This window comes from Giraffa tippelskirchi, chromosome 3, assembly GCF_054371585.1.
Source record: "Giraffa tippelskirchi isolate mGirTip1 chromosome 3, T2T-mGirTip1v1.2.pri, whole genome shotgun sequence".
NCBI classification, from domain to species: Eukaryota; Metazoa; Chordata; class Mammalia; order Artiodactyla; family Giraffidae; genus Giraffa; species Giraffa tippelskirchi.
In genome coordinates this window covers 28,746,386-28,772,510 of record NC_137277.1, presented here as the reverse complement: position 1 = coordinate 28,772,510, position 26,125 = coordinate 28,746,386, and the positions used below count along the sequence as shown (strand labels likewise).

Genomic DNA, 26,125 nt, shown 5'->3' with positions numbered 1-26,125 from the left:
AAAACTGCTCTAAAAATAGCCTTAATTGTAAACAATGAAGTATTTGGGGGCATTCAGAAATATGTAAAAATACTTAACACTGTTCCCTCCACCCAGCTTTAGAAATTATGTACACAGAAAGCCCTTGGTGAATTACCACCCCTCTCCCGGTCTATTCCTCTCTGTGCCCCCAAAGGTCACCGCTGTCCAGATTTGGCTTGTCATCATTCACCCGTGTCTCAGCAAGTCCAGCCTCGCTCACTTAAAGCTAAAGCTGGTTCACACCTGGACCTGCTTCCTCTGACCCACTGCACCTGGAGCCTCCACCCTCCCCGCGGGCGTGGTGGGGGCTGGCTCTGCCCTTTGTCCACCCCAGCACCGGCAACTGGGAGAGGGATCAGTAGATGGTGCTCATGTGTTTGCTGCATTCCTGGGTCCATGTGGATGGGCTTTTTTTAAAAAAATTTTATTGTGTTAAAACACGCACGACATGAAGTTTACCATCTTCACTGTTTTCAAGTGCACAGCTCAGAGGCAGTAAGCACGTGCACACTGTTGTACAGCCGCCACCACCACCATCTCCAGAACCTTCTCTTCTTCCCAAACTGAATCTCTGTCCCCATTACACCCTCACTCCACACCCCTCCCCCGTCCTCCTTTCAGTCTCTGGAGTCACGTAGTCTGTCGTCCTGTGACTGGTGGTGTTCAGCACAGTGCTTTCCAGGGTCATCCACATTGGAGCAGGTGTCAGGATTGCCTCTCTGTTTAAGGCTGAGTTAGTGTAGTTAGTGGTGCAGTGGTTTTGACCAGGCCATGCTCTCTGTAGCGGCTCTGTGGTCCCAAGGGCAGCTGTCGACCCCTCCCTAGCACCCCCAGCATGGACTCAGGGAAGTCTGTGTGTGTGCCAGTCCAGGAATTACCAATTCTCCAGCCCCCGCAGGGGGTCCCAGAGTCTGAAATAACCCCCTCCCCTTGGGCTCCATCTGTCCTTCCTTTGTGCACTCTGGCTTTTCATCCATGGAGACCTCACCCAGAGTGAGGGCGAGAACTGACTCCCTCGTCTCCTCCAGCATCTCGCTGCCATAGAAACAGAAAACTAGAAAGTATAGCACTTGTAAGAGTTGAGGAAGTTGTGAGCCTAAGGGAGGCACTGTGCCCTTTCCCTTCTCCTCAACACCCCGAAGAATGGCGTCCCCACCCCTCCATGCCCACTGAGGGGGAGCCCCAAGAGAGAGGGTGCCTGCAAAAGGGACATCTCACGTAGGGGACTTGTTGAACTACCCTCACCTGAGCTGATGGAACTGGAGAGACGGCTGGTCAGAGGGCCCGTTTGGGTCATGAGGATGTGAGTTTCCTCCAGCTGACTGCACTCTGAGGAAGCACGGCCTCAGACCATCTTGCTGATACCCGGGGAGCCTCAGCCAGATGAGGGGACCCACAGATGATGCTGTGGATGGTGGGGCAGAGGGGGCTGGAAACCCCTTTCCTGGGAACTGGGTGGAGGCAGGAGCTGCGGGGCCCCTGGACACCCACACAGGCTGCCAGGAGCACTAGGTAAAGGTAAGTAGCAAAGACTCTGCCCAGGTTCACTCTCCTGCCATCAACACTCCATCCCCACCACCGCTGCCCCCTCGGGGGACAGAGCCTCAGGAAATGTTGGAGGGAAGTGAGGTAGATCTGTCCCCTTCCTGGGGACATGGGCCAGAGCTGAGCTGGCACAGGCCGTGCACTGAGATCAAAGTGCTTAGTTAGCCTGGACGGAGCTTTGGGCACCGGAAATTGACCAGAAAGTGATGGGAGCCTCTTGGAATGTTTGAAGGGGTAGAAAATAAAGATCTGAGGAGGCCCAGCTGGAGCTGAACTGAAAACAAATTGAAAAGCCATTTTATATTCATACTTCACTTGGTCTGAATCTTTGTGTGGAACTAAAAGCACGAGACTGTCCAAGGGGTGAGGAAAGAGCAAAGGAAACATGCTGGGGGAGGGGGGAAAGCGATTCACCTGAATGTCAGGACGGAAAGGGGGGTTTCCTCGAGTGCCTCCTGGGGCAGCAGAGGGACAGGGCAGCTTAGGGACAGATACTTGGGTTTTGCTCTCGTCACTTGTAGGAAAGTGTGCATCTGATTATAGAGCTGGGAGGAAGGGGACCATCGAGGCCATGTGGGGGAGAAGCACTAACAGACCAACAGGGAAAGTAGGGAGCAGAGACCATCAGAGAGGAGAGAACAACATGAAGAGTGGGCGCTAAGGAAATGGAAAGAATGTGATGGAAAGTTCCAGGAAGACTGTCAGGCTGGCATCTAAGACTAACCTGCCGGTCCGTCATTTACAAGAAATGCATAAAACAGCAGGATAAATAGCTGGAGGTAATGAGGTATGCAGACAGGAGCAAGCAAAAATAAGGCAGGAACAGCTGTATTCACATCAGATAAGGTGGCCTTTATGGCTGAAACGTGAAGAGGAAAAGCAAAAATCATAAAGAGAGTCAGTCATAAAGTTGTATGAGCAAAGCAAAATGTGGTTAAATACACACAGCAGAAGTATTGGAATTGTAAGGACAGTTGGGTAAAAATACAGCTAACCATGAGAGGTTTTTATACACATTGCCTAGAGTTAGACCAAGTAAATAAAAAGGAATGGTGTCCAGAAATAATCAGTACATTTGATAGGTGAAGATTCTTACAGCTATGAACAGAAAACATACCTCTCATTCACATGTCCCTGGAATGGCTACAAAGATTATGTGACCACAAACAAAGCCTGAACCAATACAGGAAAGCAGAGAAGGCCATATTTTTTATCATAATCTGATAAATTTTATCATAATCTGAGAAGGTTGTCAGTAAATATTTAAAGGTGTGACGAATATAATGTTAACTGCTTTGATAATAGGAAAGTGTGTTAGTCGCTCAGTCATGTCCAACTCTGTGCGACCTGTAGCCTGCCAGGCTCCTCTGGGCATGGGATTCTCCAGGCAAGAATGCTGGAGTGGGTACCTGATTAATAGGAAACACACTTCTAAAACACAGGCCATCAAGGAGGAAATTAAAAACTATTAGAAAGCAGTGAAAATAGGAATGTTACATTCTCCAGGACATAGCAAAACCACATTCAGTGGAAAATAAAATGACTTAAAAGCCATCTGTATTAAAATAGAAAAACAAAAGACCAAGGACCTGCTTTTTCAGTTTAAGTACAAAAGAAAACTGCATGCTTAGTTGTGAGTGACTCTCTGCAAACCCTACTCTCTGTAGCCCACCAGGCTCCTCTGTGGAGTGTGTTGCCCTTCCCTTCTCCAGGGGATCTTCCTGACCCAGAGATTGTACCTGGGTCTCCTGCATTGGCAGGTGAATTCTTTACCGTGTGAGCCACCTGGGAAGCCCACAAAAGGAAAGTAGGAAGATGGAATTGATGAAGAACAGAAATGACTCAGAAACCTACCTGCACACTTCTCTTAGAAGTTATGTGGGCCTGGCCTTTGCGAACACTGATGAGCAGAAGAACCGTTGGCTCACCCTGACTTCCTCTCCTTGTGAATGAAAAATGAGTTACAGAAACACACAAGGCTAAGATTCAGAAAGGAGACATGATGACAGAGTCAGGAGAGGAAAGCATTTTGAGGAAATGGGTGAGGCCGAAGGGTGTGAACCTCCAAAGGGGGTTGAGGAATCAATGCCGGGTGAGGCCTGGCTCCATTACTCGCACGATGTATAACCTTAGGCCAATTACTTAGCCTCTCGGTGCTTCTGTTTCCTCATCTATAAAGTGGACATAACAATTGTTCCTACCCCTTGGGCAGTTATGAGGATTAAATGAGCTCATATAGGGAATGTGTGCACTAAGATAGCCTCTGGAAGGGCTCAGAGTAAATGATAAAATACTGCAAATCTAGATGAACCATGCAGGGTTGGAGAGAGCCCATCTTGTTCAAACTAAATCAGAAGATTTCTTGGCAAACACTCATCATAACCAGAGATGCCGTAAATCCAGTCCCCAGACAAAAGACAGATGGAGGAAAATACTAGTGAGTCACCGGCTGTCACAGCAGGAGCTCCTAAACATGAACAAGGAAAACACAGGACAGAAGTGGCCTGGGAGGCAGCTTGGGGCACATGTGTGAGGACCCCCCCAGCATGGGGTCGGCGAACAGCCGAGAAATGGTGAGAACACAGGGCACCGGCAGCCCGATTGGACCATGGCCCAGACAGCCCGCTGGCCTCCAGGGACCGCCATCAGTTAACAGGCAGATCAAAAATGCCAACATTCTTGGGAGTCTGTTACAAAGAAACAAAAACACCAGTAAGTTCAAGGAGGCTTCTGGAGCATTGGTCAAAGCTGGTGGCTTCCCCGAACAGGGAGCATTCTGGTCCCATCACATCAGACTTTGTTGATATTAGTACCGAACGGCTATGAGAGGGGACGGAGTGGACCTTGTTGTCCCCTGCCTGGGCAGTAGGGAATTGTGCCCACCAGCCAGAGGCAACACAACAACACAGGGGATCAGAACCCGTGTTCCGTGAGACCCTGTCTTAAAAACGGGACAGCTGCCAATGTGTCTTGCATGTTTAACTTTATCAGATGTTATATAAGGATTGGGACAAACACAGGCACGACATGCTGGAATTTGCAGGGTGCTGATGGAGGGAGAGGCGAGCCAGGTTCAGTGAAAAAGGAACTGGCATCTCTAAAAACCAGTCATCACATTTGTGCAGGTTCACAAGATTATATCTGTGTGATCATCATGCAGAAATAAACAAAAAGATACTTGCCCCTTCTAGAGTAATTATTAGACTTGGTGTGCAATGGGGTGCACTCAATGTGTTCATCAGCAGTCAGGGTGCGGCTTCCCACACTCAGAGGAGCAGGAGTGCCAGGCGGGCCGCAGCCTGCCCTCCAGCGGATGTGCAGGGGCTCCGGGTGGGGTTCAGGCCAGGCGCCCAGTGCACCGTGACTTGCACTTTGCTGCAGCCTGGCCCCAGCCCTGGGCTGCCCTTGGTTCAGGCTCAGCCCCAGCTTCCTGGGTGCTTCCTGGGAGTCTGCAGGGTGTGAAGGTCAGGGCCAGGTGACAGTGGGGGACCTTTGCAGCACCCTTTGGGGAGCTGCCCTCTTGCTCCCACTGCCTCCCAGGGTTGCAAACCTGTACCTTCTCCCACCCAAGTTTCAGCCCTCGGTGTGGATAGAAGGTCCTTCCTGAATTTTCCTGGACGTGCAGCCAGCCTCACTCACCTTGCTGCTCCCGGGAGAGGCTCTGTAAACAGTCATTGAAATCTCAGTGTTCTCTAGTGGCTCAGCGCCCAGCTGCTGACTGGAGGAACCCAGGACAGGGAACCCTCAGGTCAGAAATGGAGTGCTGTTGGGCATAGCCGAGTCCAGCCTGCCCCATGCACCCTGGCACCCTCACTCCCTTCAGGCCCTGGCAGTCAGCCCTCTAGGTCAGTGGGCCCCACACTGCAATACATCTGGAAGTTTATATGGCAGGTGCACAGCTGGATCTCAGTGGACTCTGCTGTGCTGGAAGCCCAGGGTCTTAACCACTGGAGTCCCACACTTCAGCTTCTGATGTGGTCCACTTACCTTTTTTTTTTTTCCTTTTCTTTTGTCACTTGTGCTTTTGGTCGTGTATCTAAGAAACCATTGCCTGACATAAGGACATGAAGCTTTACTCCTATGTTTTCCTGTAGTATGAAAGGCAAATATGGCTTAGACAGTAAAGAATCTGCCTGCAATGTGGGAGACCCAGGTTGGATCCTTAGGTTGGGAAGATCCCCTGGAGAAGGGAATGGCAATCCACTCCAGTATTCTTGCCTGGAGAATTCCATGGACAGAGGAGTCTGGTATGCTACAGCCCATGGGGTTCCAAAGAGTTGGACATGAGTGAACAACTAACACTTTCTTGTAGCTTTGCTGCTGCTAAGTCGCTTCAGTCGCGTCCGACTCTGTGCGACCCCATGGATGGCAGCTCACCAGGCTCCGCCGTCCCTAGGATTCTCCAGGCAAGAACACTGGAGTGGGTTGCCATTTCCTTCTCCAGTGCATGAAAGGGAAAAGTGAAAGTGAAGTCGCTCAGTCGTGTCCAACTCTTAGCGACCCCATGGACTGTAGCCTACCAGGCTCCTCCATCCATGGGATTTTCCAGGCAAGAGTACTGGAGTGGGGTGCCATTGCCTTCTCCTCTTGTAGCTTTAGCTCTTACATTTAGGTGGATGATACATTTTGAGTTAATTTTTGCATATGGTGTGGGGCAAGGGTCCAAGTTCATCCTTTTGCATGTAGATATTCCGTGGTGCAGTGCTATTTGTTGGAAAGACCATTCTCTTCTCGCTGAATTGTCTTGGCAGGCTTGTCAAAAGTCAGTTGGCCATATGTGTAACAGTTTATTTCTGGACTCAGCTCTGTTCCATTGATCTATGCATGCGTTCTAAGTTGCTTCAGTTGTTTCTGAATCTTTGTGGTCCCGTGGACTGTAGCCCACCAGGCTCCTCTCTCCATGGGATTCCTCAGACAAGAATACTGGAGTGGGTTGCCATTTCCTTCTCCAGGGGATCTTCCTGACCCAGGGACGGAACCCGTGTCTCTTATGTCTCCTGTGTTAGCAGATGGGTTCTTTACCACTAGTGCCACCTGGGAAGCCCCTCCACTGATCTGAATGTTTGTTTTGTGTCAGCACCACAATCTTCTTTTTTTTGGCTGCACCATGAAGCATGTTGGACCTAGTTCCCTGATCAGGGATCAGACCTGTGCCCCCTGCAATGGAAGCTCAGAGTCTTAACCACTGGACCCCCCAGGGAAGTCCCAGAAGCATCACCATCTTGATCACTGGAGCTTTGCCATAGTTTTGAAATTGAGTCTCTACCTTTGTTCTTCTTTTTCAAGATTGTTCTGTCTATTCTGGGTCCCTTGCATTTACATACAAACTTTAAGGTCAGTTTTTTTATTCCTGCAAAAAAAAAAAAAAATCTAGGATTTTAACAGGAATTGTATTGACTCTGTAAATCAATTTGGAGAGTATTGTCACCTTAATGTTACGTCTTCTGATCCATGACCTGTGATTTCATTTATTTAGATCTTTAATTTTTTTTTTTAACAAAGTGTTGCAGTTTTCAGTGTATAACTCTTACACTTCTTTTGTTGAATTTAAATTTACTTCTCCTCTTTGATGCTGTTGTACAGGGAATTGATCCTGCTGGTTGGCATCTTCCTCACTGTTCTTTCCAGCTGTTCCTCCCTGGCATCCTTCCTTTCTATCTAGTCACTTAGAACCAGATCCCCAGGTTGGTTGGAACCAGCTGTGTACTGAAAATCAGAACGTTCAGAAGGAGGGCAGGAGGGCTCCGCCATGAAGAACGGGCATGGATATGACACTTCCCATTGGGGTTGCTTTGGCTGCATCTTGCTTCCAGGAAGATGGCTTGGACTGGGTGAGTGAGCCTGGGCTTTGGTGGGTCCAAAGGCTGGTTCCACCACCTGTGAATGATGAGAACTTGGACCAACATTCTTTGAGCTTCCATTCCCCCTTTATTTTTATAATGGGGGGGGGTGACACTTTCCTGCAGAATTGTCATCAGAGGCCCCATGTGTCCAGTCACAGCACAAAATGACCGCTGCCTGAGTGGTGGCCATGATGACCACAGGCAGCTCGAGTTTACAATGCGTCCCTGGAATAATACCTCACGTCACACCTGCCATCACCTAACAACTTCATGTTTGCCTCTAAAGACCTCGTATTCATCCCTTAGAACAGTTTCTCAGCTATGCCCTCAGAACAGCTATGCCCTCAGCCTAGCTTCTTGACCACTTGAAACATGTAAACTGAATTCTGTGCCACAGACCAATGTAAAATCTCTCATATTCACATCATTACCATCAATCTTCCCAGGAGTTCCAAAATATAGTTGCATACATATATACATAGTTTACAAAATATACTTTTGTAAATGCATATATATATATATGTCTGTAACATGTAGCAAGTATTAAACAATAAATAATATGATTTCCTTATAGGAACTTCTTAAAGGAATAAACACAGAGATCAAAGGGAACTCTTCCCAGTCACTGGTGAGTCAGTGGTTCTCCACCTTCACCTGGAGGCCTGGGAATCCCCTGGAGGCCTCAGAATCTCCTGGAGGCCTTGTTTAGTTCAGTCGTGTCCGACTCTTTGCGATCTCATGGACCACAACATGTCAGGCTTTCCTGTCTATCACCAATTCCCAGAGCTTGCTCAAACTTACGTCCATTTAGTCAGTGATGCCATCCAACCATCTCATCCTCTGTTGTCCCCTTCTCCTCCCACCTTCCATCTTTCCCAGCATCAGGGTCTTTTCCAATGAGTCAGTTCTTCACATCAGGTGGCCAAAGGATTGGAGTTTCAGCTTCAGCATCAGTCTTTCCAATAAATATTCAGGACTGATTCCCTTTAGGATTGACTGATTTGATCTCCTTGCAGTCCAAGGAACTCTCCGACGTCTTCTCCAACACCACAGTTCAAAACCACCAGTTCTTCAGCACTCAGCTTTCTTTATGGTCCAATTCTCACATCCATACATGACTACTGGAAAAACCATAGCTTTGACTATACGTATGGACCTTTGTTGGCAAAGTAATGTCTCTGCTTTTTAATATGCTGTCTAGGTTGGTCATAACTTTTCTTCTAAGCAGCAAGCATCTTTTAATTTCATGGCTACAGTCACCATCTGCAGTGATTTTGGAGCCCAAGAGAATAAAGTCTGTCACTGTTTCCGTTGTTTCCCCATTTATTTGCCATGAAGTGATGGGACCAGATGCCATGATCTTCGTTTTTTGAATGTTGAGTTTTAAGCCAGCTTTTCCACTCTCCTTTTTCACTTTCATCAAGAGGCTCTTCAGTTCCTCTTTGCTTTCTGCCATAAGGGTGGTGTCATCTGCATATCTGAGGTTGTTGATATTTCTCCCGGCAATCTTGATTCCAGCTTGTGCTTCATCCAGTCCAGCATTTCTCATGATGTACTCTGCATATAAGTAAAATAAGCAGGGTGACAATATACAGCCTTGATGTACTCCTTTCCCGATTTGGAACCAGTCTGTTGTTCCATGTCCGGTTCTAACTGTTGCTTCTTGACCTGCATACAGATTTCTCAGGAGGCAGGTAAGGTGGTCTGGTATTCCTATCTCTTGAAGAATTTTCTGCAGTTTCTTGTGATCCACACAGTCAAAGGCTTTGGTGTAGTCAATAAAGCAGAGTCAGTCAGTCAGTTCAGTTGCTCAGTCATGTCCAACTCTTTGTTACCCCATGGACTGCAGCACACCAGGCTTCCTTGTCTATCACCAACTCCTGGAGCTTGCTCAAACTCATGTCCATAGAATCAGTGATGCCATCCAACCATCTCATCCTCTGTTGTCCCCTTCAATAGAGCAGAAGTAGATGTTTTTCTGCAATTCTCTTGCTTTTTCTATGATCCAACAGATGTTGGAAATTTGGGAGGCCTTGAAGCATCACCAATGGCTGGGCCTTAGCTGGAGCTTCTGATCTCATTGAGCACAGGGGCCTGAGAATCTGCACCCCCGACAGTTTCAATTCCTTTGTTAATAGCACCTTATTAATACCTGCGATGACACGTGACTTTGTTCCTGCCTCTGTGCACCTGCTTTTGCTGTTCCGAGCCTCCCTGCTGTTCCTTCCCTAAATACCCGCCATTCAGCTCAGACTCCATTTCCCCACTCACCCACCGCAGGACCTTCATCAGAGGCCCTGCAGCTTCTTGTGCATCTTGCAGCCACTACAGATTTCATATTACTTTGAAACGCTCTCTCTGTTCACTTCATCACATCACTCACTTATTGAGCATCTATTGTGTGTCAGACAGTGTTCTAGGTGCTGCAGACTCAGCAGTGAACAGAGCAAATTCTAGGTGGTGGCTGACAGATGGCAAACAGAATAAGTAGACAAATGGCTTGTCAGAGGCTGATATATCTTCTGGAGAAGAACAGCATGGAGGAAGAGGAGGAAGCACGGTGATGAGGGTTGGTGGGCAGCGATACGAGGAGGGGCATTCCAGGTGGAAGGAGGGGGTGGGACGATCAATCCAGGAGGGAGGCAGGGACCCCTGGACATGGCATGGCTGGTGGGTGAGGGTGGCAGGCAGTGCCAGTGGGAGGCCCAGAGCCCAAGGTGTGAGCAGGGGAGGTGTGGGCAGTGTTCAGATGTGTTTTCCACACCTGCCTCCACCCCCCACCTCACGCCTGAGCAGACACCCAGCAAACAGCTGTAATTAGGGAAAGGGGCTTCCCGAGCCCTCCCTGCCCAAGCGTCTCTGGCCCCCAGGTGACCACACCAGGGAGATTCCTGGCCGTTGGTACAGGTTTGCGGTCCTCTTCCTCTGCTGTTCAACAGGAGGGCAGATCCACATACAGTGGGGCCTCCTATAGACAGTCCCGGCCTGTGGCTCCCCAGGCTTGGCAATCTCGCCTCCGTGGGGCATCTTCAGGGAGCTGCGTGCACACTCACCATGACTGTACCCCACCCCCCGCCCCCCGCCCTTATGTAACCAGGGCGGTGGGGAGAACGGCAGCTGGCACCTGCACTTGGGAAATCTGGAAGCTGTCAGGTCAGTCTAAATCAATCCACAGCCGCTGGGCAAACACAGGGGCTCCTTTGGAAGGTTGGACCAGGCCCCACCCAAGCCTTGCGGACACATTCTTGCATTTCTGAACTGGACAAAAGCAGACAGCCCAGTCCTAATCCCCCAAACTGGGAGCAGATTATAACGCCCCACGTTTGAAAGCTGTTTTGTTCTTGTTACGCAAACTTCCTGGGGAGGGACTCCCAGGACCGGCAGAAGGGTCCTTAAATGCATCACCTCTAAGCTGACACCCATTCCTGGAGCTCCAGTCCTGGGAGAGCCTGTGTCAAAGGTAACCCTCTTTCCCTCCTCTTCTCCTCCTAGAGACCTCCAGCTGCAGCCTGGTGGTGAGTGGTCCACCCCTGCAGCTGGTCCTCTCACCCCCAAGAGCATCTTCTGAGCGTCTAAGCTGTGTGCCGAAGGTCCGAAGCTCACGTCCTGCAGCTCCAGGGATGTGGGGCCCCTGGGGGCCCTCGGAGCAGGGGGACCTGGGGACACTGGGTGAGGAGGCATGATTCAGTCACCTGGAGGCAGAAGAGTCTCGTAGTTAAAGGAACTACGCAGATAGAGGTAGAAGCGGGTTCGAGTCCTGACTTGGCAGCTTGCGAACTGTGAGACCAGAGAGAAAGCATTTAATGTCTCTCAGCTTCACTTTCCTCGTCGGTAATGTGAACTATAGCGGTTCCTTATTCGTGGGCACTCCTTCGGAGTGAGGATGTCTGTGAGGCTCAAAGGGGATGCTGACCCCTGCGGACACGGTGGCTCAGGCGAAGCCATGGTATATATATACCATGTATAATAATACATGCACATATATCATACGTATTGCGTATATGTGGTGCAGTGCTAAGTTGCTTTAGTTGTGTCTGACTCTTTGTGACCCTATGGGCTGTAGCCCACCAGGCTCGTCTGTCCATGGGATTCTCCAGGCAAGAATACTGGAGTGGGTTGCCATGCCCTTCTCCAGGGGATCTTTCCTACTTAGGGATCGAACCTGCATCTCTTACGTCTCCTACATTGGCAGGCAGATTCTTTACCACGAGGGCCACTTGGGAAGCCCCATATAATGTCATTTTTTTTTAAGTGGAAATAGCCTTACTGTGTTTTTTCTGCTGTCAGAGATCACACTGTGTCTGAAAGTGGGTGGACACCTCTGGGAGGACAGCAGGAATTGCTGGGGGAGAGGAAGGAGGGACACTTAACTTTTTTCTGTGTCCTTTCTGTGTCTTTTACATGTTCTACCATGAGCATGTATTACCTATTCAAAAAGTAAACAAACGTGCAGGATCTTAGGTCCCCAACAAGAAATCAAAACTGCACCCCCTGCAGTCCTGCAGTGGAAGCTCGGCGCCCTAACCATTGGACAGCCAGGGAATTCCCCCCAAATTAACAAACATTTTTTGAAAATGCAAATTTGCTGCAGAAAAGTGAAGCCCTCCAGAAAAATGAAAGCAAAGATCACCTCTAATCCACCAGCCCCTACCCCCCACCCCACCACCAAAAGATCACCACGCCAGGGCCTGCCCCTACAGGCTCTCGCAAGTGCACACATGCCTGGTGTATCTGTTGTCTGTAGCCTGTTTCGTTTCTTACTCCTTGTGCCCGGGACATGTCTGACAGTTTAAAGACCCAGCTAGCCTGGGTCTGTCTGGGAAGAAGCCATCAGTGCTTTTGAGAATGAGGCTCAGTCAGAAAGGTGGGGCGTGTGTCCTGATGCTGGGTTTCCTTTACTCAGCGTGGGTGTGGAGTCACCACCTGGGTCCTTTAATCTGATCTGGAGACTGGCCTGGTCAGGTGTGCCTGGAGAGCACTTGGAGGGTTTGCCTGGGAGTGTCAAAGGTCTGCACACAAATAGAGGTGGGCACGGGGTTTGAGAGATGCCAAGAAGTGCCTGCCCCCAGCACACTGCCAAGACCCCACGGTGAGCAAATGTAGACAACCTTAGGACTCCAGGTCACCGCTGCTGGGTCCCCAGTGTGAGGGTCCGTCATCTGCTTACGGGCAGGGGTAGCCTGCCGACCAGGACAGTCCAGACCACGGGGTTAGGGAGCTGAGAAGGCAAAAGGATGCCACTTCTCAGTGCCCCCGGGGAGATCTTCATCCTATAAAATCAGCAGCAAGGGTGGGTGTTGCCCTGGGGACCCCAGAGGGAGGGCGCTCTCCCTGCTGCAAGGAGCTCTCTGTTCCCAGGGACCATGAGCGCAATCAGCGAGGTGGTTCAGCGGGCCAGAGCCGCCTTCAACTCCGGTCGGACACGCCCGCTCCAGTTCCGCGTCCAGCAGCTGGAGGGGCTGCGGCGTCTGATCCGCGAGCGGGAGAAGGACGTCGTGGGCGCGCTGGCTGCGGACCTCCACAAGGTGCGCCGGCCCGACTACCAGAGGCGCGGACTGCGTGCGCCCAGGACATCCGCTGCGCGCGGGGGCGGGGGCGAAGTGCTCCAGCCCTTAACAGAGAAGCCAGTTAGTCCCCCAAACACTCTGCGAGCCTCTGGGATGGGGCGCGCCCTCCTCTCCCTGCGCCTGAGGCGCCCCAGGTCCACGCGCCCTGCGCAGGGCCGGAGCCTCCTTTCCACCGTCTGTCATCCCCGCTCCTGGCTTCATTCCCTTCTCCACCCAGCCCAGCGCCACGAGGCCACCACTTCAACCATCTCCTGCTGACACAACATCCCTTCCGGCCTCTCTTTCCTCCATCTCTCAGCCCCACGCGGGACCCCAGGTTCTCTACACCAGGAAACAGCCCCGTCTGGCTGTTCTGCTGGGCGTCTGCCCTCCCTTCCTATCCTTTCCTCTCTCTGAGCAAAATCAGACCCCTCCAAATCCTCAGCCCCTTCCCCTCACTGCCCCCAAGTCACCTGGACCTGCTTCCACCCTCCCGTCTTGCCTCGGAGGGGAGCACAGAGGCTGGAGTCTACATGCCTTCTGCTTCCTGGCCCTTTGCTGCTGTATTTTTTTTTTTTTTTAATCTCTCAAGATTTCTAACCTTAAGACAAAAACCAAAGGCAAGAAAATCCAAGCGGTTGACCTCACAACTTCCATCTTGCTCTGCACAGTCACAGTTCGAGAGAGAGCTATTTATTCCACCTTCTGCACTCCCTCTCTCCACACCCTGCACACTGGCTTCCTCCCCACCCCACGCCCTGCCATGGGCTGCCCAGTCCCTCCTCCCCTGGCTTGAGGGTCTCCTGGATTTCCTCCTGACTCTCTTTGGTCGCATCTTTCTTGTAGCCACTTTCTGGTCTTCCTAGGGCTCTTCCTGGGTTCAAGTCTTGTTTTCATCTGTAAGCCTTTCTGGACACCCTTCAGCTCTGTTCCCCAGGTCTCACTTGTTGTTTAGTCGCTAAGTTGTGTTAGACTCTTTGGGACCCCATGGACTGTAGTCTGCCAGGCTCCCCTTCCATGGGATTTCCCAGGCAAGCATAGCAGAGTGGGTTGCCATTTCCTTCTCCAGGGGATCGTCCCGATCCAGGGATCAAGTCCTTGTCTCCTGCATTGGCAGGTGGGATCTTTACCATTGAGCCACCAGGGAAGCACTCCCTGACTCACTAGGGACCCTCAAATCAGGTCTGAGGTCCCCTTGGGCACGTTGAACTCAACATGTCCAACCTGCCTGAGCCCCCAGCACTAGCAGCAAGGGTCCTCGCAGCTCACCACCCAAAGGTTAATCCTCAGTCCCACCCCTTGGGCCTTCTTAGTGGGTGCTCTGGGCTGGGGATTCTGCAGTGAACGACTCCCTTCACACAGACAGCTGAACAAGCCAAGTTCTAAATGGGCCCACCTGGAGCATAAGGTCCTGTCATGCTCCCATTTTGCAGATCTGGAGACTGAGGGTAGGAAGCTCACTCGGGGTCACAGAGCTGGGAAGCAGGACCACCGCAGGCCCTGGGGCCTCTGCTCAGAGCCCCCGCTGCACAGCCCTCACCCTGGGGTGAGCCTCACTGAGCCCTCTCTCTAGAATGAATGGACCGCCTACTATGAGGAGATTGTGTATGTCCTAGAGGAGATCGACTACATGATCAGGAAACTCCCTGAGTGGGCTGCTGACGAGCCTGTGGAGAAGACCCCCCACACCCAGCAGGATGAGGCCTACATCCACTCGGAGCCCCTGGGCGTGGTCCTCATCATCGGCACCTGGAACTACCCCTTCAACCTGACCATCCAGCCCATGGTGGGCGCCATTGCCGCAGGTACTGTGGGCCCCACTCCAGGTCGGGGAGCCAGGAGGGGTCCCCATCCTCCACTGCAGAGGAAGGGGTCTGTGGTGCTGAGGCCTGGGCAAAGATGGGGCCTGCGGTCAGGGAGAGGTTTGATGGAGCTGGTTCTCACGGGAGGCTGCAAGGACCAGAGTATTCAGCCAGGCCTCTGGGTGCCCAAGGCCCAGCCAGGTTCGGATGTCCATGCAGCCCTGCCTCCCGCCATGTGTCCTGGGTCCCTTGGAGGACAGAGTATGGGGTGGCCCTGGTGCAGTCCCGACTCTCTGTGCTCTGCAGGAAATGCGGTGGTCCTGAAGCCATCGGAGCTGAGCGAGAACACAGCGAGCTTGCTGGCCGCCATCCTCCCCCAATACCTGGATCAGGTGACGGGCTCCCCCAGCACACTGAGAACTGAGGCCAGGCTGGGTCTTTGGGGTGGGGAAATAGTGAATTCTTGCAGCCATGGGCCGAGCCACGGGTGGGGCGAGGACAGCTTGGTGAGGAGAATGGACCCCCGAGCCAGGAGAGGGTGCCCGCTCGGTGGTGGCTTCCCGGGCGGGTGGGGAGGGGGCTGTGGCCATGTCTGAGCCTCGCCTCCGTCCTCGCTCGGCAGGATCTGTACCCCGTGATCAACGGGGGTGTTGCTGAGACCACAGAGGTGCTCAAGGAGAGATTCGACCACATCTTATACATTGGGAGTGCCGGGGTGGGCAGGGTCGTCATGATGGCTGCGGCCAAGCACCTGACCCCCGTCACACTGGAGCTAGGGGGCAAGAACCCCTGCTATGTGGACAAGGACTGCGACCTGGATGTTGCCTGCAGGTGAGAGGCTGCCCCCAACCTAGGCGGACAGCAGGGCACCCCAAGCAACACTGACATGGCCCTGTCCTTGGGCACCTGCAGTCCTGGCAGGAGCTGGGGTGGAGGCACCATGTTCACAGAGAGAGTTCGGGAAAGACTTCCTGCGAGGGTGGGGGCGTCGAGCCAGAGCCCTACCCCCCTTCACACCCTGCATGCGTGGCCTTCTGGGGCGTAGGGACCCTGAGCAGGTGACACCTAGCCATGCAGGGCTCAAGGCTGTTGAAAGAGGGGTACAATAGGCCACCTACCCCAGACCCCTCCTGCCAGTCGGTGATGAGGTCACTGCAGGCCCAGGGATCATGTCCAGGGTCATGTGTGCTCTGGCAGGAATCTGGAAGCCAGTGGGGCTCCAAGGTGTGCCGCCCGCCCCCCACCTCCATGGACAGCTCACAGCTCAGCCCCTCACATTCTGACCCTGGGCTAACCAGGCCAGAGGCTTTTTCCCAGGGAGCCCAGGGCCTCCCCAGGGCTGGTGGAATGCCCTGTAACCTGGGGTTCTCACAGACGCATCGCCTGGGGAAAGTTCATGAACAGCGGCCAGACCTGTGTGGCCCCCGACTACATCCTGTGTGACCCCTCTATCCAGAGCCAAATCGTGGAGAAGCTCAAAAAGTCCCTGAAAGTGAGTGCTGGCGCCGGGGGGTGGGTGATGGGCTGCCAGGAAGTGAGATGGGCGTGGACTAAAGAAAAGACTGAATTTTTTTTCTGATTATGAAAGTAATCCACACTCACTGTAATTTGGAAAAGATTAAAAAGCACAGAGAAAGAAAAGAGCTCTACCTGGAATCCTGCCCCCCTAGAGGCAGTCGCTGCTCACATGGCATGTCCCCTCCGTCCTCCATGCTGTGGACGCATGTTTGGGCCCGATGTGATGTCCAGATGCCGTGCATGTGTTTCTTTCAAACAACAGCACTTCATGCCCCAGGGAAGGCAGTGGGCAGCAGGGGTGTGGCAGCCCCGTAGTTTTTAGTGGTATCACTCCGCCAGGCGGTGCTCATGTACTCCCAGTTTGGAGTCACCGCAGCCTTGCAGCCTGTGGCTACGACGAGGGTCCAGTCCTCACCTGGAGCCTGCCACCTCCTCACAGGAGTTCTACGGGGAGGATGCCAAGAAGTCCAGGGACTATGGGAGAATCATCAACTCCCGGCACTTCCAGAGGGTGATGGGCCTGCTGGAGGGCCAGAAGGTCGCCTATGGAGGCACCGGGGACGCGGCCACCCGCTACATTGGTGCGTGTGACGGCCCTCTGGAAGGGCTGGCGGAAATGGGCACAGACCCTGGAGGGGCAGGCAAAGCTCTGCGGTGCATATAAGCCACTTTCACCCACGGCCCTGGTTGACTCCAGGCCTCTCCATGGGCAGGAGCTGGGCACCACCTGGGAGGCCCCTCCACAGCCCATACCCCCCCACCCCCAAGGCCTAAAGGAGCCCCACCTCCGCTCCATCCCGGCAGCTTCAGCAGAGGGTGCTAGCAGCAGAGGCCATGGGAGCCCCAGGTGTGCCAAGCGGGAGAGGCCTCTGGCCTGGGCTCGGGAGTCAGCAGATGGGGGCCCACTCAACCCCCAGTTTGCCAGGAGGCTGAGGAGCTCCAGCAGGGCTCAGGTGGCCTGAAGTGGGACCCCCAGGGACCCCCAATACTGGTTATGCCACTGTCCTCCCATGACCCTCCATGGGGGAGCCCAGCTGGAAGGCCTCCTCCTGTCCCTCGCGGAGCCTGGTGTCCTTGTCTGTAAAGGGCTGGGAGAGAAGGCCACGTGCCTGGGCAGATCTGGGTGCTGGCTGACACTGGCCTCTCCCTACCCAGCCCCTACCATCCTGACGGACGTGGACCCCCAGTCCCCGGTGATGCAGGAGGAGGTCTTCGGGCCCATCCTGCCCATTGTGTGCGTGCGCAGCCTGGAGGAGGCCATCCAGTTCATCACCCAGCGTGAGAAGCCCCTGGCGCTCTACGTCTTCTCGCCAAACGACAAGGTGGGCCAGGCACCCTCCCCAGGGTCCTGGGACCCTGGCTCAGCACCCCTGCAAACACAGACCCGGGGAACAGATCCCAGCCCCATACTCCCTGCTGTGTGACGTCGGGCAAGTCCCCTAATCTTCCTGAGCCCCTTTCCCCTCATCTCTGAAGTCTGGACAAAGCACTGACTGAGATGTTGACCCGCTTGGTGGTATGCTCGGTGTTGTGGGAACTTCTGCTCTTCTCATCTTGGCACAAATTCCCGTGGGGAGAGTGGGGGACCCAGCCTGGGACTCTGGGGGCTGGGGGAGCAGCCCCAGGCTGGGGCTTGGCCTCCACCAGCTCACATCCTTGTGGCTCCTGAACTCGCACAGGTGGGCAGGGCTGGGGGGTCCTGGGTGGAGACTGAAGCCGGGGGGCCATTGCAGGTGATTAAGAAGATGATCGCGGAGACCTCCAGTGGCGGGGTGACGGCCAACGATGTTGTCGTCCACATCACCGTGCACTCGCTGCCCTATGGGGGTGTGGGTGAGTCTGGGGGCTGAGCTTGCCGCCTGCTGCCCCACCCCGGGGTGTCCCCCATCCCTGGGCTGAGCCTCAGACTCCCCCTAACCCCTCCCTCTGCCGGCACACTCAAAAGCCACACTGAACCTCAAGTCTCTCACCTGGGCCCTGAGATAGGCCGCAGAGCCACTTAGTGGCTGGTTGGGGTGAGACTCTTCAGGCCCAGTTCTGCGGGCACCGCGGCAGACATCCCAGGTCGGGGATTGGCCGGGCGGGATTGGGGATCGACCCGGGTGGGCAGATGGGAGAAGGGGCACAGGAGGGGCATCAGGGTCTTGGGCCACACTGAGCCGGTGCCCCTGCAGGGGACAGCGGCATGGGGTCCTACCACGGCAGGAAGAGCTTCGAGACCTTCTCGCACCGCCGCTCCTGCCTGGTGAGATCTCTGCTGAATGAGGAGACCCTCAGAGCCAGATACCCGCCGAGCCCCGCCAAGGTGAGAGGTGGGAGGCAGGGGTGGGGGTGGGGTGGGGAAGCTGCCGGGCCAGACAAGGCCCTCACTGCCCTTCGTGTCCCCCACAGATGCCCCGTCACTGAAGCGCTGCCCTGGCCTCACCGTGCTGCACCCTCAGAGGGCTCCCCTGGCACCCCACCCTGGCTCCCAGTGCTCGGAGGGCTCCCCTGGTGCCCCCCTGCTGGAGTGCATCCTTCCCACCCAGCCCTGCCCCCGCGCTACACTAAACATAGAGCAATAAAGCTTCGGAGCAGCCCCGGACTGCGTGTCTCTGCACCCCGGCCTCGCCCTCTCCAGTCCCACCCCTCCTCCACCCCCCCCCACCCTCTCCAATCCCACCCCACTGTCAGCTGAGGAGCAGCGAAGTTCTCCTCAGAGCCTCCCTTTAGCCCCAGGGCCCTGGAACTTGGGGATGTCAGCTCCATTTCAGGGAGCCTAGCAGAGGAGGGACCAAGGAGGCAGGGGCAGGGGTCTCTGGGTGAGACCTGGGGTGGATGGTCCACACGACCCCCCGGGTGACTCCAGCAAGCTGCCTCTGGGGTGGGAGGACAGGGAGCTGGGGCAGCACCGGGACCCCAGTGGGCAGCAGCTTCTGAGCCAGGGTCTGGCCTGAGGGGCCTGAGGCCCCGGTCAGGGTCCACTGAAGACCGTGGGAAGCAGGGCGCCGGTGTCAGGGGACGGCAGGGGAGACCGGCCGACGCTGGCCACTGGCTGTTACCTCGTCCGCTCCAGGAGGGCAGGGGCGGGGACGGGGTCACTGGATGTTCTGTGTGTGCCTATTACTTATTTTGCAAATATCCAAATAACTGACTGAAAATGAAAGCAAAGTCTTCCCCAGACCGCAGCCCTGAGTCACTGCCCCGTCCCCACCCTCCTCCCCTCCGCCCCTCCTTCCAGCACTCTCCCCCTCACTCTGGGTTCCCAAGTCCCCACACTTCAGTGCCCCCACCTCCCCAGCTTCTCCTCCCAAATTAAAGTCTCCAGCCCCCTGGCCCTGAGCTCCAGACTCCCGCATCCAGTAAGATTTAACCCAAATTAACAGACAGACAGCATCCTGCTCAAAAGCGACGTGTCCCTTAACCTCCCAGAGCAAAGCAACCCCCAGGCCAGAGGAGGAGGAAGGAGGAAGGCTTGGCTGGACCCACCTCTCCCCCTCAACCCCCACCACCAGCAGCTCTGTGCACCCTCCACAGAGGAGGAAGCCCAGGCTTGGAAGCGGCATAGCCTGGTCTCGCGGCGCCATTCACAGGGGCCGCGTCTCCATATCTCCTCCCCAACACCATGGAAGTGTCACCTGCAGGGATGTGTCCTCAAAACCCTTGCCTGAGACGGTGTCGAGAGAGCTGGAAACATGCAGCTTGGAGAGGAGATGGTTCAGGGTTTCCAAACACCTGATCTGCATCGTTCTCTGTGCTCTGGGAAAAGTCACCGTCACCCCCCTTCTCCCTCCTCCTCTTCCCTCTCACCACCTCTGTTACAAGACTAACAGTCTAAGCTGTTGTGATGTCCTAAACCTGACCTGTTCTGGACTAACCCTATTTCCTAACTAGATTTAAACTCAAAAGAAAACAATGAAAAAAACCTTGATCTCACCCGTATCGTGATCCCATCTACTGTTTCTTCCTGGATTAAAGAATGCGCTGAAAAAATATTTGCATGATTGATTCAGCCTTTCCAAACAATTGCCATCGTCCAAAACATAAATGACCAAGAACCATCCCAACTCACGGGTCACCAGTGAGAGCGGGTGACATTCTGGGTGGCTCCTCACAACCCCCATCACACTGGACAGAGGGCACGGAGGGTTCTTGACATCTCGGTTCTCAGCTAGGCAGCTGAAACCTTGGCAAAGCACCCTTTGGTTCTACTGTTTAGTGTTTCTAGTATTTAGACTCTCAGACAGAAAACAAGCAAGCAGTCTGCTGTGGTCACAGGCTCTTCTTTTGCTGTTGTTATAAAACAGAGGGGAAGATTTCCTCCATTCATTTGTTGCTTCAGCAAAATTTTTTAGAATTATTTTTTACTTTTTTGGCCATGCCTTGCTGCCTGTGGGATCTTAATTCTTGGACCAGGGATCAAACCCATGCCCCCTGCATTGGAAGTGCAGAGTCTTAACCACAAGAGGAAAAAAAAAACAACTCAGCAATTTTTTTTTTTTTTTTGAGTGGACAGTCCTGGGTGTTGGGCACATTGTGAAAAAAACACAGGGTCTGTGCTTCTCAGGAGGCTTTTTTGATTGGGGTGACTTAGGAAGGGATTGATAGGGGTGACTTAGGTGACGCTGCAGGAATAGGCTGACCTCAGAGTGGCCATGGTGAATGCCACAGGAGGCTGGTGGGGCTCTGCTCCTGGAACTTGCCCCTGCCCCTGCTAACGATGGTCTCCTGTTCAGAGCACTAAACAGGGGGTTCACTGAGGGGGGAGGGATGCAGAGGCTCACACACAGGTCACCTCCATTCACATCCCGTCTCGCAGCACCCCTCTCCCAGTGGAAGGAGGAGTATCACTGTTGTTGTTCAGTCATGTCTGACCCTTTGTGACCCCAAGGACTGTAGCTCACCAGGCTCCTCTGTCCATGGGGTTTCCCAGGCCAGAATACTGGAGTCAGTTGCCATTACCATCTCCAGGGGATCTTCTCCACCCAGGGATTGAACCAAAGTCTCCTGCATTGGCACGCGGATTCTTTACCGCTGAGCCACCAAGGAAGCCCAGGAGGGTATATATATATTGGGCAGCAAGTGTCTGCCACTTGTACTGGCCAGACAATAAACACAGGAATAAACAGACAGGAAAAGTACCTGGAAGGTGGGTGGTGCCTCACAGATGATGGAGAATCTGCCCGCAGGCAGGGAGAACCATTCAGGAGCTGAGGGAAGGTAGGCCACCATCCCTGGTCAGGGCCCTGAGAGCTCCCCTGACCCCAGTGCCTCCTTGCCCACCCCCAAGCCACCCCTCTCCCTGCACACATCATTATCAAGGATCCAGAGCTTTTGATTCTACATTCTGGAGTGGAAACTGAGCGTTAATACATTACATGTATGTATGTATGAATATATATATGTATATAGAAAAAACTTACAAAGCTATATATATATATATATACACACAAAATTTTAAAATATATATATATTTTAAAGTTCTCTAGAAGAGTCTAACATTCTGCCAGGGTTGAGGGCCCCTGGCAGAAGCCAGTACTGAAGTATATTTTTTCAGCCAGTGACTGGGTGAGGATGGGCATGCCACCCAGTGTGGGCAGTGGGATGTGAAGGGAAGTCGACTGGAGTTAGATTCTGGGACAGGTTCCTCCCCGATGAAAAGAGAAGCACTAGAAGGGATGAAGGGCTGAGAAGGTGATGTGTCTGGATGGGACACTCGGAACAGTGCAGCCATCTTGTGACCATGAGGACAGCCCCCTGAGCTGAGTAGACCTGCTAAGAAAAGGGCAGTTGGAAGATGGAAGCAACTTGGCTCATGGAAGATGTTACTGAGCTGCTGGCCCTGTTCTGTCTTTGGAGTCTTTCTTATCCATGATGATAAAATGTCTTTAATAATTTTTTTTGAAGTGTGTTTTCAGCTATTTATATTTGAAAGCATCTTATCGGATGGACAGACTCGCTCTGACCCCCATCCCATCCCCACCCCATCCTCTGGCTGGTGTCCTTCTCTCCTCCTCTTTCTCTTGGTCTCTCTGTATCCCAGCATCTTCCCAGCAGGACTGCTTGTTCTCTCTGGCAAGTCCTTCCTCCCTGGCTCCCTCCCTAATCCTGAAGCAGCTGCCAGCTGGCTCCCAGGTTCTAAAGTCCCATGCACACCAGCTCATCCTTCTGGCCACTGCTGCCCACATGCCCTGAGCTCCAAACCAATGGAAGAGGCCAAGGGGGCATCTGGAAGAGGACTGCTTGGTGTCTGCTCCAGGACCATATCAGACATGTCAGAACAGAAGACGGAATCCTCTGTAGGTATTTTCAATAGTTGTTGTTCAGTTGGTAAGTCATGTCTGACTCTTTGCAACCCCATGGACTGCAGCATGCCAGGCTCCTCTGTCCTTCACTATCTCCCAGAGTTTGCTCAAACTCACATTCATTTAGTCGATGATGCCATTTAACCATCTCATCCTCTGTCATCCCCTTCTCCTTTTGTCTTAAATCTTAACCAGCATAAGAGTGTTTTCCAATGAATCAGCTCTTTGAATCAGGTGGCCAAAGTATTACAGCTTCAGCTTCAGTCCTTCCATTGAATATTCAGGGATGATTTCCTTTAATTTTGACTGGTTTTATCTCACAACCCTTGAGACACAGCCAAAAAGTAAATAAAAATATATAAATACATACTTACCTAAAGGGAATTAGGTCTCTACAAAAACACAGGGAAGTCTGGAGGAGCAGAGACTGGGCAAGGCCTCCAGGAACAGCTCCCAGGACACATGAGAAGGGCTCACTGGGAGAGTTACCCTCTGCCTAGGGAATCAGAGCCACCTCTGAATTCACTGCTGTGGGCATCATGACCTTGCTCATCAAACCCAGGAGCCAATGTGTGTGTAAGGACAGAACTCAGTGTTCATCCAGAGCCCAGGCTGCAAGGGAGTCTGGGAAAGGTGGGTTTTAGCAAGACTAAAAGCTGCCAGCAGGAAGGGTAATCGATGCTGAGGGCCAATTGAGCTATTGCAAATCCCCAGACCTGCTTCTTGATCTCCGTGAATACATGCTAAGTCACTTCTGTCGTGTCCGACTCTGCAATCCCATGGACTGTACCCTGCCAGGCTCTTCTGTCCATGGGATTCTTCAGACTAGAATACTGGAGTGGGTTGCCATGCCCTCCTCCAGGGGATCTTCCCGACCGAGGGATTGAACCTGTGTCTCTTACATCTCCTGCACTGGCAGGCAGATTCTTTACCAGTAGCGCCACCTAAGAAGCCCTTCTTGATCTCCAATGGGTTTTAATTTCAGTGTTTACATCTGGTGTTAGTGTGAGGATGAAATGGGATAACTCGGGGGAAGCTCTTGCCTTGGAGCTGCATCAGGGCCTGGTTGGTGCTCGTTACCACTGCTGAGACTGCCTCCCGTAGCAAGCCTCACTCTGAAATGGGCTTGGAGTTCACTCCTCTGTGGAGAGTTCGCTTTAGAAAGTTTAGAACAAAGGGTTTTGATAGGGTAGCCTAACAATGGACTCCTTCATCACCAGCCACCCCGGACACACTGCCCTTGGGGCTCTGGTCGGCTGCTCAGCCATGCCAGCCATTGTTGACTTTCCAACCAGGAGTGTTATATAAGCTGCATATTAATTTCATTTATCAGAAATTATAAAAATACCAACTGGGTGTGGGCTAAGCTGCTTAATCCCTAAAGGCAACAGAGATGGTTCCTACAGGTAAGGTGGCCACATGCAAAGCCAGAGCCCAGGCTCAGAGTCAGGCTCAGCAGACAGGGCGCTGGCAGAGCTGCTCCTTTCAGGAAGATCCAGGAGGGGGCACCAGGGGAAGCCACGTGCTCTTGGGTGCAGGTCTGAGCACTCTCACAGCAGGGCCAAGCCCATGGCCTCGGAGTCCCTACCTGGCACTCAAGTTCTCTACCAAGAGGACAGCCTCCACTGGCCAGATCCTCACTCCAGGATGCTTTCAACTCCATTGCAGGCTTTTAGCAAAGAGGACAGGGGTTGGTGGGAAGATGTTCTCAGCTCTCTGGTTTGACCCAAGTTTTTGAGTCGAGAGTGGGAGAGAGACAGACAGACAGACAGATGGGGAGAAACCACACACCCTTTGTTCCCTCACATGACCACGAGCTCTGGGGGCACTGTGCTTCCCTAATGACTGCCGTGGCACCCTGGGAACGCTGCCCAGGCCTGGTTCCAGAGCACCAGACTCACAGAACATCTTTCCTTTGAACCAGGGCCAGACATGAGCTCACGAGTCCTTGTGTGACCTTCTGGGAAATCAGTATTCAGAATGGTGGCTGTTTTGCTGGAGAAAGATGACAGCGCTCTGTTCCCCGAAGCCCATGTGCCTGGTAGGAATTTACAAGGTCAGGGGCTGGTAGAAATTTGAATGACCTGTCCTCTCTCCCGGGAAGACAGAAGGCAGGAGCAGAGGGGCCCAAGCCCAGCCAGACACCCTGGCAGGAGGAGCGTCTCCACCCTGAGGTCTTTTTCAGAGAACAAGCCAGCAGTTGCTAGGCAGACAGATAAATGTTTTCTTCCTCTTTTCCCCCCAAAACTGTGCTCACCGTGACACAGGTGGAGAGACAGCTGCAGAGCGCAGGTGCGGTGGTGTCTCCTCTACCCATGCCATGGCAGACATCTAGGATTGACGCCAGCACAGGTCTGCTGGGCACTCTGCAAGATGACATCCACGCAGAGCTGGAGGGCTGGAGAAGAGCGTGTTGCCGCCCAGGTGGATACAGACCAGCCCCACATTCTGGCCCCACCGCTTCATTTGGGCAGTCTCTCTATTTCCCTGAGCTTTGGTTCTCTCAATTGTAAAGGGAGATAAGCATACACCTGAAAAGGTTGGGACTAGATGAAATATGACGTCATGTCTAAAGCTGCCGGTCCAGTCAACACCTCTACACACGCTCCTATGCTCAACACACATCCCGCAGGAAATCTGCACAAAGGAAAATGCTGTGAGGCATGCTCATTTTCTCTTGAATCCTTTTCTCCTCCTTTTCGTTCTCCTCCATCTTCAAACAGATCTGTTAAGCAATAAAACTGTTATGCAGACTATCTAACCTACTTAAGGAAAGAAACCCAAGGACTTTTGTAGTGTTCATTAGCCTCTTATAAGTTAGTCTCATCTGGTCCATTCCTTTAGACCATCAGGAATCAAGGACCAGAGTTAAGGAAGAAAAAGAAAACAGATTCAAACACCTATTAAATGCTTGTGTTGTTCCAGGCACTTCCATATATGTTAGCTCATTTACTTGTGTCAATACTTTGTGCGAGGTTTAAAAATTTTTTTTTCACTTTTAATTGTGGTAAAATACACATAACCTAAAATTAAACATCTTAAACATTTTAAAGTGCATATATAGGAATTCCAGGGTGGTCCACTGGTTAGGACTCCATGCTTCTACTGCACAGGGCACAGGTTCAATTCCTGATTACAGAACTAAAGTCCTGGAAGATGCACAGCATGACCAAGAAAAACCCCCAAATAAAAAAAAACTGAAAAGTGTATCAGCTCAGTGCTGTTAAGCACATTGACACCGTCCTGCAACCAGTCCCCAGAAGTCTTTTCATCCTGCAAGACTAAAGCTCTACACTCACCAAAGAGCTCCCCCTCTCCCTTCCCTGAGCCCTTGGGAACCAACATTCTGATGTCTATGAATTTGATGATTCCAGGGACCTTGTATAAGCACCTCCTAGGGTACCACATCAGTGTTTCTCTTTTGGTGACTGGCTTATTTCACCTAAAATGATGCCCTCAGTGTTGGTATTGTTGATGTGTGGCATCTGTCAGGACTTACTACTTTTTAAGGATGAATAATAATAGTCCATGGAGAAGGAAATGCCAACCCACTCCAGTATTCTTGC

General features: G+C 52.7%; 1 protein-coding gene across 1 annotated transcript; it reads left to right on the top strand.

Moving 5' to 3' along the window:
• Positions 1 to 12,369: 12,369 nt before the first annotated feature.
• ALDH3A1 (aldehyde dehydrogenase 3 family member A1) lies at positions 12,370 to 18,859 on the top strand. The gene is made up of 10 exons (XM_081583640.1): positions 12,370 to 12,934; positions 14,529 to 14,760; positions 15,064 to 15,149; positions 15,380 to 15,588; positions 16,132 to 16,249; positions 16,715 to 16,856; positions 17,431 to 17,597; positions 18,009 to 18,108; positions 18,450 to 18,580; positions 18,667 to 18,859. The coding sequence occupies exons 1-10, from the start codon at positions 12,773 to 12,775 to the stop codon at positions 18,679 to 18,681; spliced, it is 1,362 nt and encodes a 453-aa protein (XP_081439766.1). The 5' UTR covers positions 12,370 to 12,772; the 3' UTR covers positions 18,682 to 18,859.
• The last annotated feature ends 7,266 nt before the right edge of the window (positions 18,860 to 26,125 follow it).

Bases quoted from the DNA above. Each gene is read 5' to 3' on its own strand.
- ALDH3A1 (XM_081583640.1), top strand. From the start codon at position 12,773: ATGAGCGCAATCAGCGAGGTGGTTCAGCGGGCCAGAGCCGCCTTCAAC. The intron at 16,857-17,430 runs GTGCGTGTGACG...CTCCCTACCCAG, and splicing joins CGCGGCCACCCGCTACATTG to CCCCTACCATCCTGACGGAC. The intron at 18,109-18,449 runs GTGAGTCTGGGG...GTGCCCCTGCAG, and splicing joins GCTGCCCTATGGGGGTGTGG to GGGACAGCGGCATGGGGTCC.